We start from the raw sequence: 13,658 nt of genomic DNA, 5'->3' as shown, positions 1-13,658 counted from the left end.
TTCGAAAATGGAGCATTTATTTATTATGATATTTAAATTCCAATAAAAGGCAACTGGAAGGAAATTTGATCTTTTCACAGACGAACGAAATTTGATCTTTTCATGATTTTTTTTTTATTCTAGCGTGTCGACGATCTAATTGTTTGAAGAGATTATTTCATGGATGAACTTGTCCAAATTAATGGATGATGTACCCTCTGGCCCAACAGCTTCTTCAGCCAACCTTTTCCACTCCATAGCCTTTCCCCTCATTTTCTCACCCTTTTCCCCTTCCATTAGCTCCTTCACCAGCATCTCCACTTCTTCCCTCTTGACGTTATTATCAATCTCCATTCCAACTCCCCATTCATTGCAGCTATATCTACAGTTCATTGCTTGATCAGCGAAGAAGGGCCAACACGCCAATGGAAGGCCAGCACACAAGCTCTCAATGGTTGAACCCCAGCCACTATGAGTTAGAAACCCTCCAACTGCTGGATGGTTAAGCACTTCCTCTTGTGGACACCAACTTGTAATAAAGCCTCGCTTTTCAGTTTCCTCTTCAAATTCAGCTGGTAAAACAGCTGATTCACCGACGACCAAATCTGGCCTTGTAATCCACAAGAATGGGATATTACTATTAACTAATCCCATTGCAAACTCCACCAGTTGATCAGCTGTCATCACTGTTATGCTCCCAAAATTCACGTACACCACTGATTTGGGTTCCTTTGTTTCCAGCCATTGGAGACACTCATGGTCTTCTTTCCACAGACTGTAACCAATAGACTTCAAACCATTTTCTTCGAATTGATTTAGGAGTAACTGGAGTGGACCGATGGAATAAACTCGAGGGAAAATAGTGGAAAGGCCATCTAAAACTTCTGGTTCCAAGGCGTCAAAAGTATGAAAAGCAATTGCACGAGCTTTAACAGAAGTTTCAGCAACCCCAATGGCAAAGTTAAATACAACTTCATCTGGATCTGTTGTTTGAATAAATGGAAAATCCTTAAGACGAACGTCTTTCATACCAGGAGCCCAGTCTACTTTTGTCTCAAGATAGCCGTTGCTTAGATTGCTCATATCTGCAAAACACAATCTTATTAGACCAAGCTCAAAATGAAATTCTTTTGCACATAATCATTGATCTTGCCTGTGTGATTTAAGCTTGGAAATTTTTGTCGGAACGCGGGCATACCAAATTAATTAAATTCTAATATTTTTTCAATAATAATAAAGTGTATTAATAAAAAAGAAATCATTTAAAAGATAATTTCTAAAATGTTGAGTAAAATAAAATGAATGCGCCGTAAATGAGATAAAGAGAGAACAAAAAGAAATATAAAAGAAAAAAGCAATCAAGTTAGTGATTCATATTTTTTTCACATCCAAATACTATCATTATCATTATAGCTGAAATTGTATTCATTACACTTTAGCCAAACAAATAATCTATGCAATATGCAAGATTAATGAGAAACCGGAAACTCAATCCAGTTTCACCTTGTTAAAAATGAGGATACTCTCCACCATCATAAGAATTTTACCTATAATTACCCAGTACTAGCTAGAATAATAGAATAACAAATGATCTGAAATCTCTCATACCGTATAATTTTTGAAATTATTTGTAGAAGGATCTCAACCATTTGATTTCTAGGATAATCTCAACCATTTGTTTGAAAATTTAGAAAAGAATAAAGCTGTAAAATACTAATGAAGTTGTATAATAGTAATAAAGCCACTTTGCTTGGAAGTTCACTTGTAATTAAACAAGTATGTGAATATACCTTTGATGGGGGTGAAGCCTTTCTCTCTGAGAGCATAGAGCTGTTTACATCCCATATAGCCACATGCATTCGTAGTGGCATACATCACAACTGGAAGACCAACTTCTTCCCCAGCTTTGATGGAGAATGGAGCAAAAGGATCAGAAACAATGCAGGTAACCGGAGGGTTGTTCTCCGATACTGTATTTTTGAGTTGTAAAAGAAGATCTTTAAAGGGTGCTAAGAAATTCTTGTTCATGGCATGACAAAGAGAAGGAATTTCTTGGGTGGCATCAATATCTGAAGGAGGGAGACCATCGGGAATGGTTCTAAAATGGAAGCCAGGCAAGTCATCAAGGGCATGAGGTCCTCTTGACCTAAGGAAACGTTTGTGATTGAATTCTGTGCTGACAAACGTGATGTGAAGACCTTTGTAGTGAAGAAGCTTCGCAAGTTTAAGCATAGTCTTTATATGACCTTGGAGTGGACATGGGATCACAACAACATGAGGCTTCAAAATGGATCCCATATCTCTCTTACTAGCTAGCTTGCTTGCTTCTCTCTGTTCAGTCTCAATGAATCTTTTCCTGTCATTTATAGCCAGAAATGCTTGATTTTCTATTTCCAAATCTGTGTCTTCCTTCAACTTTTTTATTTTTATTTTATTAATGTCATGTTTTGCCAGGTCATTGTAGTGATAACAACGAGAAATTTTACAGGCACGAGGGAATAACAACAAGAAGATTTTAAATATAGATATTTTTATTATTTTTAATAGGTCATGTTTTTTTTTTTGTTTTTTTTATACCTGTTTTTATCCCTAAGACAGACCCACCACGTAACCAATAGAAATTAAGCAACTAATTAATTTCTGAATCACAGCTCACAAGGATTTCACTAATATATAAAATCTTATCAGTAAAATTAGCTGGCAGCCTGTAACGTAACATTGCACTATCTCCAGCATCTATCATTGGCCCTTTTTCTAGTCGTATTAATGAATGGCCAGATATTTTTCATTGAAAGTTATTATACAAATAATTGAAACCTTGTAAGTTCAATTATATAGATTCATCCTTTTCTTCTTCCTAACAGTTGGATAAATTGTTTTGGAATAACGAGATTAAATCCACATAAATGTGGAAACCTGCACCAAAACACCACCCTCTCTCTCTCTCTCCCCCTCCCTCCTTGAACCACCGGCCCTTACTGTTATGATAGACACATGGCTAGTTCCGTGATTAAAAATCTGCTTAAATTGACAACATGTCATGAGGAAGAGTGGAGCCATCCCCAAAGCATTGTCACATTTAATGTAAGGAGCCAAAGCCAAGGGTTTTGACTATCCGAACAGTGAGTAGGAAACATGTTGATTTTGGAGCTCTAAGATATATATAGAAAGTAAAATATTACACATTTACTCTCAGTTGATGACTCTACAGTTTACTTATTCCATAGCATTAAAAAAGAACTAATTTTACATCATTAAACACATTAAAAATTTTCAATTTTTTTTAAAACTCTTTTAAAACCCAAAAACAAATATATTATTCTTCATTGTTTAATTGGAGCCTTCTGTAAAATTCAAAAAGTATACAAATCACACTTTTAAAAATTAAAAATATATATATTTTATATGGACCATAAAAAAAAAAAAACTTAAACCAACACTCTCTTGATAACAAGACTTTTGTAAAGGATATGGACATTAGGACACCACCTGACGTAGACACTCTTTTTAGTAATATTACTCGCACACTCTTCCTTCTCTCTCACACACTCCACTGTACTTTGTTTTATGTCCTCCACTTGTTGCAAATGAAAAGTATTCTTATTCTTTTTCCTTAAGTTGACCGGTAGATATCGTTTTATACTGTGATAATGGATATATTTTAAAGTATTTTATATGCGAAGATAAATTAAAATAATATATTTTTTTTATTTTTAAAATTTAAAATCAATAAAAAATAATTTTAAACAAATAAAAATTTAAAAAAATTTCATTTTTTTAAAAAAACTCTTTTAAAACCCAAAAACAAATATATTGTTCTTCATTGTTTAATTGGAGCCTTCTGCAAAATTCAAGGTGTTGAAAAATCTCAGTCAACAAGCATGCCTGAATATTTAGTTGGAGGCTTCTGAAGAACTCAAAGAATAGGAGGCGGTGTTGATCTTTAACAGGGACTGTTCAATGGACAAATTTCTACGCCCGAGCTCATTGGACTGGATATGTCTTTGTAGACCTAGATCTTTAACAGGGACTTTACCGACAACCATGCATATGGACGATCGATGTTACATGTTTTGTTTAGTTCTCTATGTCACCATCTTATCGAAAACTTGGCCAAGTGCTTGTGTCACGGGTGACCGGATCTTGTACAGGTTCAATTATTTTATTTTTCGTGGTGATTAAGTTTTAAATAAATCAATAGCTTATATGATTTGATTACAAATTCAAATTCATTTACATTATTTGTTTTTTGAATTAATTTGTCCGCCCAAGTCAGATTTAACAATTATACACATATGAGTTGTCAACAGACAATCAAGCTTTTCATAATTACCTTATTTGGATTCAAGACGTTCTCTGTGGATCCCATTGATGCATGCGCAATCACTTTCACATCAACACCACTTCTTCAACAAATAATCAATAAAATCCAATCATGAAACTTGTTTTCTTTTTCTAAAATCAAAATAAGTAACAAATTAACTCGATTAATTAGAATATTTCATTTATGAGTTTTTCTAAATTAGTGGAGGATCAACCTTTTCAGCCAGTAGTCTCTTCAGCTAACTTCTTCCACTGCATGCCTTTTCCCCTCATTTTCTTACCCTCTTCTCCTTCCATTAACATTTTGAAGAAATCAGGGGTAATATTGCAAAAAAAATAAAGTTTTTGGGTCAATTAGAGATTAAATTGAAAGATTTAGCAGTTAAGGACTAATCTGTAAAAGACACCAAAGTATGAGGGCTTAATTATTAAAACCGGAGGTTAACTTGAAGAAATTAAAAGTTTAATGGTTAATTAGTGGTTAAATTGCATATGTAAAAAGAAGGATCAAAGTGAAAAAAGAGCGCCAAGCCTGGGTTAAACTTGAAATTTTTCCAGGGACTCAATTGCATAAAATGGAAAGTTTGAAGCCGATTAGGGGTATATATGAGATAAATCAGAAATTGGAGTACCGAAATGAACTTGACCGAAATGACACCGTTTTGGTTACTATTCATCATTTTCTTTTTCAGTTTTCTCTGAAATGACAGTTTAGGAAGGTTAATTTACCGGTGCATTTAATGCCTCATTTATTCACCAAATTTGAACAAACTTGCACGAAAATTATCACATGACATTTCTATACAATCCCATGTAAACTATTGAGGCTGAATGACACAATACAAGCCTCGGCGCCGGTCTAAAGTGACAAACTCAGGCAGCCTTGACCTCCTCTCTCTCTCCTCTGCAATTTCTGTTTCTTCTTTCTCCTTCACCCCAGCCTCTCGTTAGCCACCCACACCAGCAGCTCCTCCTACTCGTGTCACATTGCCAGATTTTTAGAGAAGTGATTTGGAAAAGGATATTAAATAAAAGTTACATGGTTCTATGGCATGTTATTTGAATTATGCCGTCGAACGTACAATATATATAACATAATATAATATAATATATTATAAATAAAAGAAATTGTTGTCGTGATAATGTTTTATAATCATTTCTCCATCAACTTGCAAGGGAGAATCTGGATGTTTGAAAATTTAGAAAAGAATAAATTAGCTGCAAAATACTAAAGAAGTTGTATAATGGTGTAATAAAGCCACTTTGCTTGGAAGTTCACTTGTAATTGATGATAACTTAAATAATAAACAAGCATGTGAATTACCTTTGATTGGGGTGAAGCCTCTCTCTCTGAGAGCATGGAGCTGTTTAAATCCCATATAGCCACATGCATTCATAGTGGCATACATCACAACTGGAAGACCAACTTCTTCCCCAGCTTTGATGGAGATTGGAGCGAAGGGATCAGAAACAATGCAGGTAACCGGAGGGTTGTTCTCCGATACGGTATTTCTGAGTTCCAAAAGAAGATCTTTAAAGGGTGCTAAGAAATTCTTGTTCATGGCATCACAAAGAGAAGGAATGTCTTGGGTGGCATCAATATCTGAAGGAGGGAGACCATCAGGAATGGTTCTAAAATGGAAGCCAGGCAAGTCATCAAGAGCATGAGGTCCTCTTGACCTAAGGAAGCGTTTGTGATTGAATTCTGTGCTGACAAACGTGATGTGAAGACCTTTGTAGTGAAGAAGCTTCGCAAGTTTAAGCATAGTCTTTATATGACCTTGGAGTGGACATGGGATCACAACAACATGAGGCTTCGAAATGGATCCCATATCTCTCTTACTAGGTAGCTAGCTTGCTTCTCTCTGTTCAGTCTCAAGGAGTCTTTTCCTGTGATTTATAGCCAGATATGCTATAATGACGAGAATTCTTACAGGCACGAGGGAATAACAAGTAGTAGTTTATTAGTTGTTTTTTTGGATTTATTTTTTTAAAAAATTATAATTAGAAGATAAAATTTTAAATGAATTTTTTTTTTATAATTTTAAATAAAAATATTTTTTTATATATTTGTCTCTTTTTTTTCAAGGTAGATCAGACATAAAAAAATAAAAAGCAACTAATTAATTTTTGAATCACAGCTCACAAGTACCTCCAAAATACAAGTCTATGCGGCATAGCACTACATTTACCATTTTCTAATTTCTATGTCAAAAAACAACTCCACCTTGTTGTTGCGTTATTTATAGCATATAGAAAGGTAGTACAAAGCATACAGTTCATCTTGGAAAAATTTAGTTATTAATGAGCATATTGGACATAGTCATTGGTTTGGGCACAGTTAAAGGATGACTGCCATGCCATGCCTGTGCATCATCCTTCATTTTCTGTTTAAAGCTTCCATATCATTTTAAGAGTCGTTTTCTTTTTAAACTCTCTTAACACAATGGTTATTTGTCAAAAGTGTCAAAAAGAAAATAACATAAACATCCAACTTCATTTCTGTATTATGGATCAATTTGTTAAACTTTTCATACCTGCTCCATGCTAATGTTGGTATATTGCTAAAAGTTCTGTGCTATATGATTCAATTATTGCCGCATCTGTAGGTGAAGAGTATTGTTGAATGGCGAGAATTCTACTTCAGAAGCTACACGTGAGTTGCACATTGTCCATATTATGTCCTTTGAGCTTAGAATGAAGGAGCAAATAGAAAATCCGATACTATGGAGCTCTTATGAATTTAATATCTTTTCTTTTCATTCAGTTCTAAATAACTCGAATCATCTATTTTGAATTGCGAAATTCTCTAAGATTATGTCCGGAACATTGGTGTTATCAGTAAAACAAGAGTGATAAAATTGGTACAGAAATCAAATATTCACTGAACAAGTACAACTCTTGATATTGACTTGGTGGTCGCAATCACAAATCCTGAATGTCAGGTTTTTTGGTAAACTGGTTGGTCGCTATTATGATAGTGAAGGAAATCCTACCAAATCTTTGAAGGGAGTCGAAGCAAAGGCTGCAAGAGGCACCCAGCTTCTGGAGAAACAGAAAACAGAGGAGGAACAAGAAAAGCTAGCATGTTATTTATTTGATTGAAGAGTAACTAGAAAGGGATAGCATAAACACGATAAAATATAGAAGAAAGGCCATCCGAAACATATTGCTATAACGTATCGAATGTATGAATAATAATTGCACTAGCCTTAATAGCATTCTCAGCACCTTCCATGGAGAAGTTTAGTCCAAATTCATCAGGATCTCTTCTTCGAGAAAATGGAAAATCCTAGAGACAAGCTTCTCAACCTTTTCCCTTTTGACATTATAATCAATCTCCATGCCGACTCCCCATTCAGTGCAAGTATATCTGCAATTCATTTATTGGTCTGCAAAGAATGGCTAACATGTAGCAAATTGTCAACATTTGCAATTGTCAACATTTTTCTCAACCACTCTCAACCACCCTCTCCACCATCAACCACCCTATCCTTTGCAGCCATTATATTTATGTTTTCCTTTCTCCTGTAAACATGTGTAAAAGACAGAAGAGAAAAACGAGAGAGAAGAGAGAGTGCAGTGTGTGTGCAGAGGAAGAAGAGAGAGTGCAACTGTGAGAGTGAGAAAGTGCAGATTTGAGAGAAACACCGAGTGTAAGAGTGAAACACTGGGTTTTGTGGGATTGTACTGGGTTGAGTTGAGTGTTTGTATCATTCCTCCATTAATATACAATCTGCTGCCTCCGTGGACGTACCCGGTTTTGGGGAACCACGTAAATCTGTTTGTTTGTGTTTTATTTGTGTTTGCTTTCGGTCCAGTATGCACAACAAATTGGTATCAGAGCATTAGGGAAGCTAGAACACTGAAAAAACACGTTTTTCAGCTCTCTGTTCAAAGTTGCAGAATTTTCAAAGTTCTCAGATCTTGCTTTTGACCAGCTGCGGAGATTCCTCTCGTCCATACGAGTCCGGCGATATAAAGATCGTCGAAATCGGAGTTGAAACGAGCCCTGTAGAGCTCGCCGAAGTTTCGCCGGAAATCTGCCGGAAAAACCAGTCATTGCCGGAATTCTCGCCTGAGAAGACAGCCACGTCATCCGACACGAAGGCGCTGAGTCATCATCCACGTCATCACAGAGGGTCCACATCGCCCTGTCATCAGACACGTCATCAGCCACGTCATCTAACAGTGACAGAATATTCTCTTGACAGAATAAGAATATTCCGTTACCAGTAAGAGAATATTCCCGTGACAGAATATTCTTTATCAGAGACAGAATATTCCTTCCCTGAGTCAACTCGGTCAGATTGGTTTTTTGGCCAACTCAGTGATTTTTTGACCCGTTTTTGGCCGAGTCAAGTTGGTTCCTAGCATTTTCAACCATTCCGGATGCAACCGTGGTGTCCGTTTTGTTAAACAGCATACCGAAGTTACTGTTTTGGCACTTTTGAGCATAAAAGTGTGTGTTTTAACAATTTTGGGATTCCATTTGTAATCCAAAGACGTCCTAATGGCTGATATTCCAGAAGAAAAATCAGCGGGGAATGCTAGTATACCTCCACAATACATCCCGGTATCGAATACCAAATTTGAGGTGGAGAAGTTTGATGGGAAAGGTAATTTTGGCATGTGGAAATGTGAAGTCATGGATATGCTTGTCCAAATGAATTTAGATTTCACTCTAGAAGATAAACCAGAGGATCTGGATGATAAAAGCTGGGAAAGGATAAATCGGTTGGCTTGCAGTTCTATCCGACTTTGTCTTGTAAAGGATCAGAAGTACGCCTTTTCAGAACAAAACTCTGCAAAGGAATTATGGCAAGCACTGGAGGACAAGTTTATGAAGAAGAGTATAGAGAATCGTCTCTACTTGAAGAAAAGGATCTTCCGTTTTCAGCACAAGAAAGGTACTTCTATGAATGAGCATCTAAATGATTTCAATAAAATGATAGCTGATTTGAAGAATTTAGATGTGGAAATTGATGATGAAGATAAAGCTCTACTGTTATTAAATTCACTGCCTGACACATATGAACATCTTGTCACCACTTTACTGTATGGTAAAGAAAAGATTAAATTCATTGATGTGTCCAATGCTTTGGTGAACAATGAGTATCGGAAGAAGGACCAAATTGTTCACAAGGAGTCAACGTCAGAAGCATTGACTGTTAGAGGCAGAACAAACCCTAGAAGATTTCGAGGGCGAGGGAGATCTCGCTCAAAATCCAGAGGAGAATCATCAAACAGACGATATCTTGCAAAAGATGAGTGTGCCTTTTGTCACAAAAAAGGGCACTGGAAGAAAGATTGTCCAATCAAGGGCAACAAGGAAAAAGATGAACCAACTGTGAACGTTGCACGAGATGAGGATGAACAAGACTCTGCATTCATGGTCTCATCACCAGAAAACCATTCTGGTGAATGGGTTCTTGATTCTGCATGTTCCTATCACATGTGCCCTAACAAGCACTTATTCTCGAGACTCGAGGAGTTCGATGGAGGAGGTGTGTTGATGGGTAATGATGATGTGAGTGAGATCAAAGGGATTGGGACTATCCATCTGAAGATGCATAATGGGGTAGTCAAGACACTAACAGATGTACGGTATGTACCTGACTTGAAGAAAAATCTCTTCTCACTTGGAGTTCTAGAATCCAGTGGTTATAAGATTATCATGTATGGTGGAGTCTTGAGAGCAATCCGTGGTGCATTAGTTGTCTTAAGAGGCACGAGGATAAGCAACTTATATTTCCTGGATGGATCTACAGTTACTGGTACAGCAGCTGTTTCCAAAAGTATAGAAGATGATGAAGCAGATAATTCCAGACTTTGGCACATGCGCTTAGGGCATGCTGGTGAAAAGGCTTTGCAAGGATTAGTCAAGCAAGGTCTATTAAAAGGCGCCAAGACTGGGAAGCATGGGTTCTGCGAGCATTGTGTTCTTGGAAAACAGACAAGGGTCAAGTTTGGCACTGCAGTACACAACACAAAAGGGATCCTAGATTATGTTCACACAGACGTATGGGGACCTTCAAAGAATGAATCTCTTGGAGGTAATCGTTGGTTTGTTACTTTTATTGATGATTTCTCAAGACGAGTATGGGTTTACATGATGAAACACAAGGATGAGGTCCTTGATATCTTTCTGAAATGGAAGAAAATGGTGGAGACTCAAACTGGAAGGAGGGTTAAGACTCTTCGGTCAGATAATGGTGGTGAGTACACTTCAGATCCTTTCTTTGAAGTTTGTCAGGATGAAGGGATCAAGCGACATTTTACTGTTCGCAAAACACCACAACAGAATGGAGTAGCGGAACGCATGAACCGCACATTGGTGGAGAAAGTCCGATGTATGCTATCACATTCGGGACTAAGCAAAGTGTTTTGGGGCGAGGCATTAAGCTATGCTCGTCATATTGTTAATCGGTTACCTTCAGCAGCATTAGATGGTAGAACCCCCTTGGAGGTATGGTCAGGCTCTCCTGCAAATGATTATGACTCTATGCGTATATTTGGTTGCTCAGCATATTATCATGTTACTGAGTCCAAGCTAGATCCTAGAGCCAAGAAAGCTATATTTTTGGGCTTTAGTGGAGGAGTAAAAGGCTACAGACTCTGGTGTTCTGAATCAAAGAAAGTGATCTTGAGTAGAGATGTCACTTTTGATGAGTCTGGCATGTTACAGCAAGAGAAATCACAGGAGAAGGAAAAACAGTCTGGTGATGCACAACAGGTGGAGTTGGAGACTTCAGTCATCCCTATAAAGACTGTTCAGACAATCTCTACTGAAGGAGATTCAGATGAAAGTTCAGATGAAGAGGATGCAACAACTCCAGCAACCACACAACAAGAATCCATTGCAACGAGTAAACCGAAAAGAGTTATCAAGAAACCTGCTCGGTATTGTAACATGGTGGCTTATGCACTTCCGGTGATTGATGATGGAATCCCCTACACCTACAAAGAAGCAGTACAGAGTGTAGAAAGTGCAAAATGGAACGAGGCAATGGATGAAGAGATGAAATCTCTCCACAAGAATCAGACTTGGGATTTGGTACAACTCCCTAAAGGAAAGAAGACAATTGGTTGCAAGTGGGTATATGCCAAGAAGGAAGGTAATCCTGGAAAAGACAACATCCGATTCAAAGCGAGATTGGTAGCAAAAGGCTATGCTCAGAAGGAGGGGATAGATTATAATGAGGTATTCTCTCCAGTTGTTAAGCATTCATCAATCCGTATTCTGTTAGCCTTGGTTGCACAGTTTGATTTGGAGTTAGCCCAACTTGATGTGAAAACTGCCTTCCTACATGGAGATTTGGAAGAGGAAATTTACATGTCTCAGCCAGATGGTTTCAAAGTCACTGGGAAAGAGAATTGGGCTTGTAAACTGAAGAAGTCATTATACGGATTGAAACAATCTCCTCGCCAGTGGTATAAGCGATTTGATAAGTTCATGGCAGAACATGGATACACACGGAGTCAGTTTGATCACTGTGTATATTTTCGCAAACTTCTTGATGGTTCTTTCATCTATTTGCTCTTATATGTGGATGATATGTTGATCGCATCAAAGAGCAAGGTGGAGATTGATAGACTGAAAGCTCAACTGAGAACTGAGTTTGAAATGAAGGACCTTGGAGAAGCTAAGAAGATTCTTGGCATGGAGATTCAGAGAGACAGAAGAAAAGGCACAGTCTGTTTGACACAGACCCAATACTTGAAGAAAATTCTACAGAGATTTGGGGTAGATGGTAAGACCAAGCCTGTAAGCACACCTTTAGCTCCTCATTTTAAGCTAAGTGCTTCAATGTCTCCACGCACAGAGGAAGAGCGCAAGCATATGGCTCAAATTCCTTATGCAAATGCAGTTGGTGCATTAATGTATGCAATGGTTTGTACAAGACCAGATATTTCACATGCTGTCAGTATGGTGAGCAGGTATATGCATGATCCGGGAAAGGGTCACTGGCAGGCAGTTAAGTGGATTCTACGGTACATTCATGGCACAACTGATATTGGTTTGAAGTTTGAGAGGGATGATAGACTCGGACAAAATTTAGTTGGTTATGTCGACTCGGACTATGCTGGTGACTTAGACAAGCGTCGTTCCACAACAGGCTACGTGTTTACACTTGCTAAAGGGCCTGTAAGTTGGAGGTCAACGTTACAATCAACAGTAGCTTTGTCAACAACTGAGGCAGAGTACATGGCAGTAACGGAAGCTTTCAAGGAAGCTATTTGGTTACATGGGTTGATTGAAGATTTGGGAATTGTTCAAGAGCACGTGGATGTCCATTGTGATAGTCAAAGTGCTATTTGTCTTGCAAAGAATCAGGTTCATCATTCCCGCACCAAGCACATCGATGTTCGATTTCATTTTGTTCGAGAAATTATGGATGAAGGGGATATTCTGCTACAGAAGATTGGTACCGCAGATAATCCAGCTGACATGCTCACAAAATGTGTCTCAGGGATCAAGTTCCAACATTGTTTGGACTTGGTCAACATCTCTCGGTGTTGAGCACCTTCAGGGTGCAGCGCCATATGGCGCATCAGAGGCAGCATTGATTGATCACGAGGATTGAATGGAAAAATCTTGCCAAGGTGGAGATTTGTAGCAAATTGTCAACATTTGCAATTGTCAACATTTTTCTCAACCACTCTCAACCACCCTCTCCACCATCAACCACCCTATCCTTTGCAGCCATTATATTTATGTTTTCCTTTCTCCTGTAAACATGTGTAAAAGACAGAAGAGAAAAACGAGAGAGAAGAGAGAGTGCAGTGTGTGTGCAGAGGAAGAAGAGAGAGTGCAACTGTGAGAGTGAGAAAGTGCAGATTTGAGAGAAACACCGAGTGTAAGAGTGAAACACTGGGTTTTGTGGGATTGTACTGGGTTGAGTTGAGTGTTTGTATCATTCCTCCATTAATATACAATCTGCTGCCTCCGTGGACGTACCCGGTTTTGGGGAACCACGTAAATCTGTTTGTTTGTGTTTTATTTGTGTTTGCTTTCGGTCCAGTATGCACAACATAACACACCTTTGGAACTTCGGCAGACAAGCTCTCAATAGTTGAACCCCAACCGCAATGAGTTAGAACCCTCCAACTGTTGGATGGTTGAGTACTTCTTCCTGTGGACACCAGCGTGCAATAAGGCCACGTTTCTGAATTTCTGCTGCAAACTCAGGTGGCAAAATCTTCGAATTGCCAATTACAAGATCTGTTCTTATAATCCACAATAACGGGATCTTGGTCACATTGCAAACTTGAATAGTTGTTCTGCTGTCATCACAGTCATGATTCCGGAACTCACATAGATCACTGAGTTTGGTTCTTTGGTATCCAACTGT

General features: G+C 38.0%; 1 protein-coding gene across 3 annotated transcripts; it reads right to left on the bottom strand.

Moving 5' to 3' along the window:
• On the bottom strand, window positions 1-6,200 carry LOC7453737 ((R)-mandelonitrile beta-glucosyltransferase). 3 transcript variants are annotated; one of them, XM_002322525.4, is made up of 3 exons: window positions 6,083-6,200; window positions 1,770-2,225; window positions 1-1,064 (listed from the first exon to the last, which is right to left on the bottom strand). In XM_002322525.4, the coding sequence occupies exons 1-3, from the start codon at window positions 6,132-6,134 to the stop codon at window positions 136-138; spliced, it is 1,437 nt and encodes a 478-aa protein (XP_002322561.3). In that variant the 5' UTR covers window positions 6,135-6,200; the 3' UTR covers window positions 1-135. The 3 variants fall into 3 exon arrangements, with proteins under 3 accessions (XP_002322561.3, XP_052303726.1, XP_002322563.3); XM_052447766.1 differs by having other exon boundaries at window positions 1,770-2,177; window positions 6,035-6,189; XM_002322527.4 differs by lacking the exon at window positions 1,770-2,225 and having other exon boundaries at window positions 5,627-6,152.
• Window positions 6,201-13,658: the final 7,458 nt, after the last annotated feature.

Source organism: Populus trichocarpa, chromosome 16, assembly GCF_000002775.5.
Source record: "Populus trichocarpa isolate Nisqually-1 chromosome 16, P.trichocarpa_v4.1, whole genome shotgun sequence".
NCBI lineage: Eukaryota > Viridiplantae > Streptophyta > Magnoliopsida > Malpighiales > Salicaceae > Populus > Populus trichocarpa.
This window is presented reverse-complemented; position numbering and strand designations above follow the sequence as displayed.

Bases quoted from the DNA above. Each gene is read 5' to 3' on its own strand.
- LOC7453737 (XM_002322525.4), bottom strand. From the start codon at position 6,134: ATGGGATCCATTTCGAAGCCTCATGTTGTTGTGATCCCATGTCCACTC. The intron at 2,226-6,082 runs GTCATATAAAGA...GTCCACTCCAAG, and splicing joins GATCCCATGTCCACTCCAAG to GTCATATAAAGACTATGCTT. The intron at 1,065-1,769 runs GTATATTCACAT...TGTGTTTTGCAG, and splicing joins AGGCTTCACCCCCATCAAAG to ATATGAGCAATCTAAGCAAC.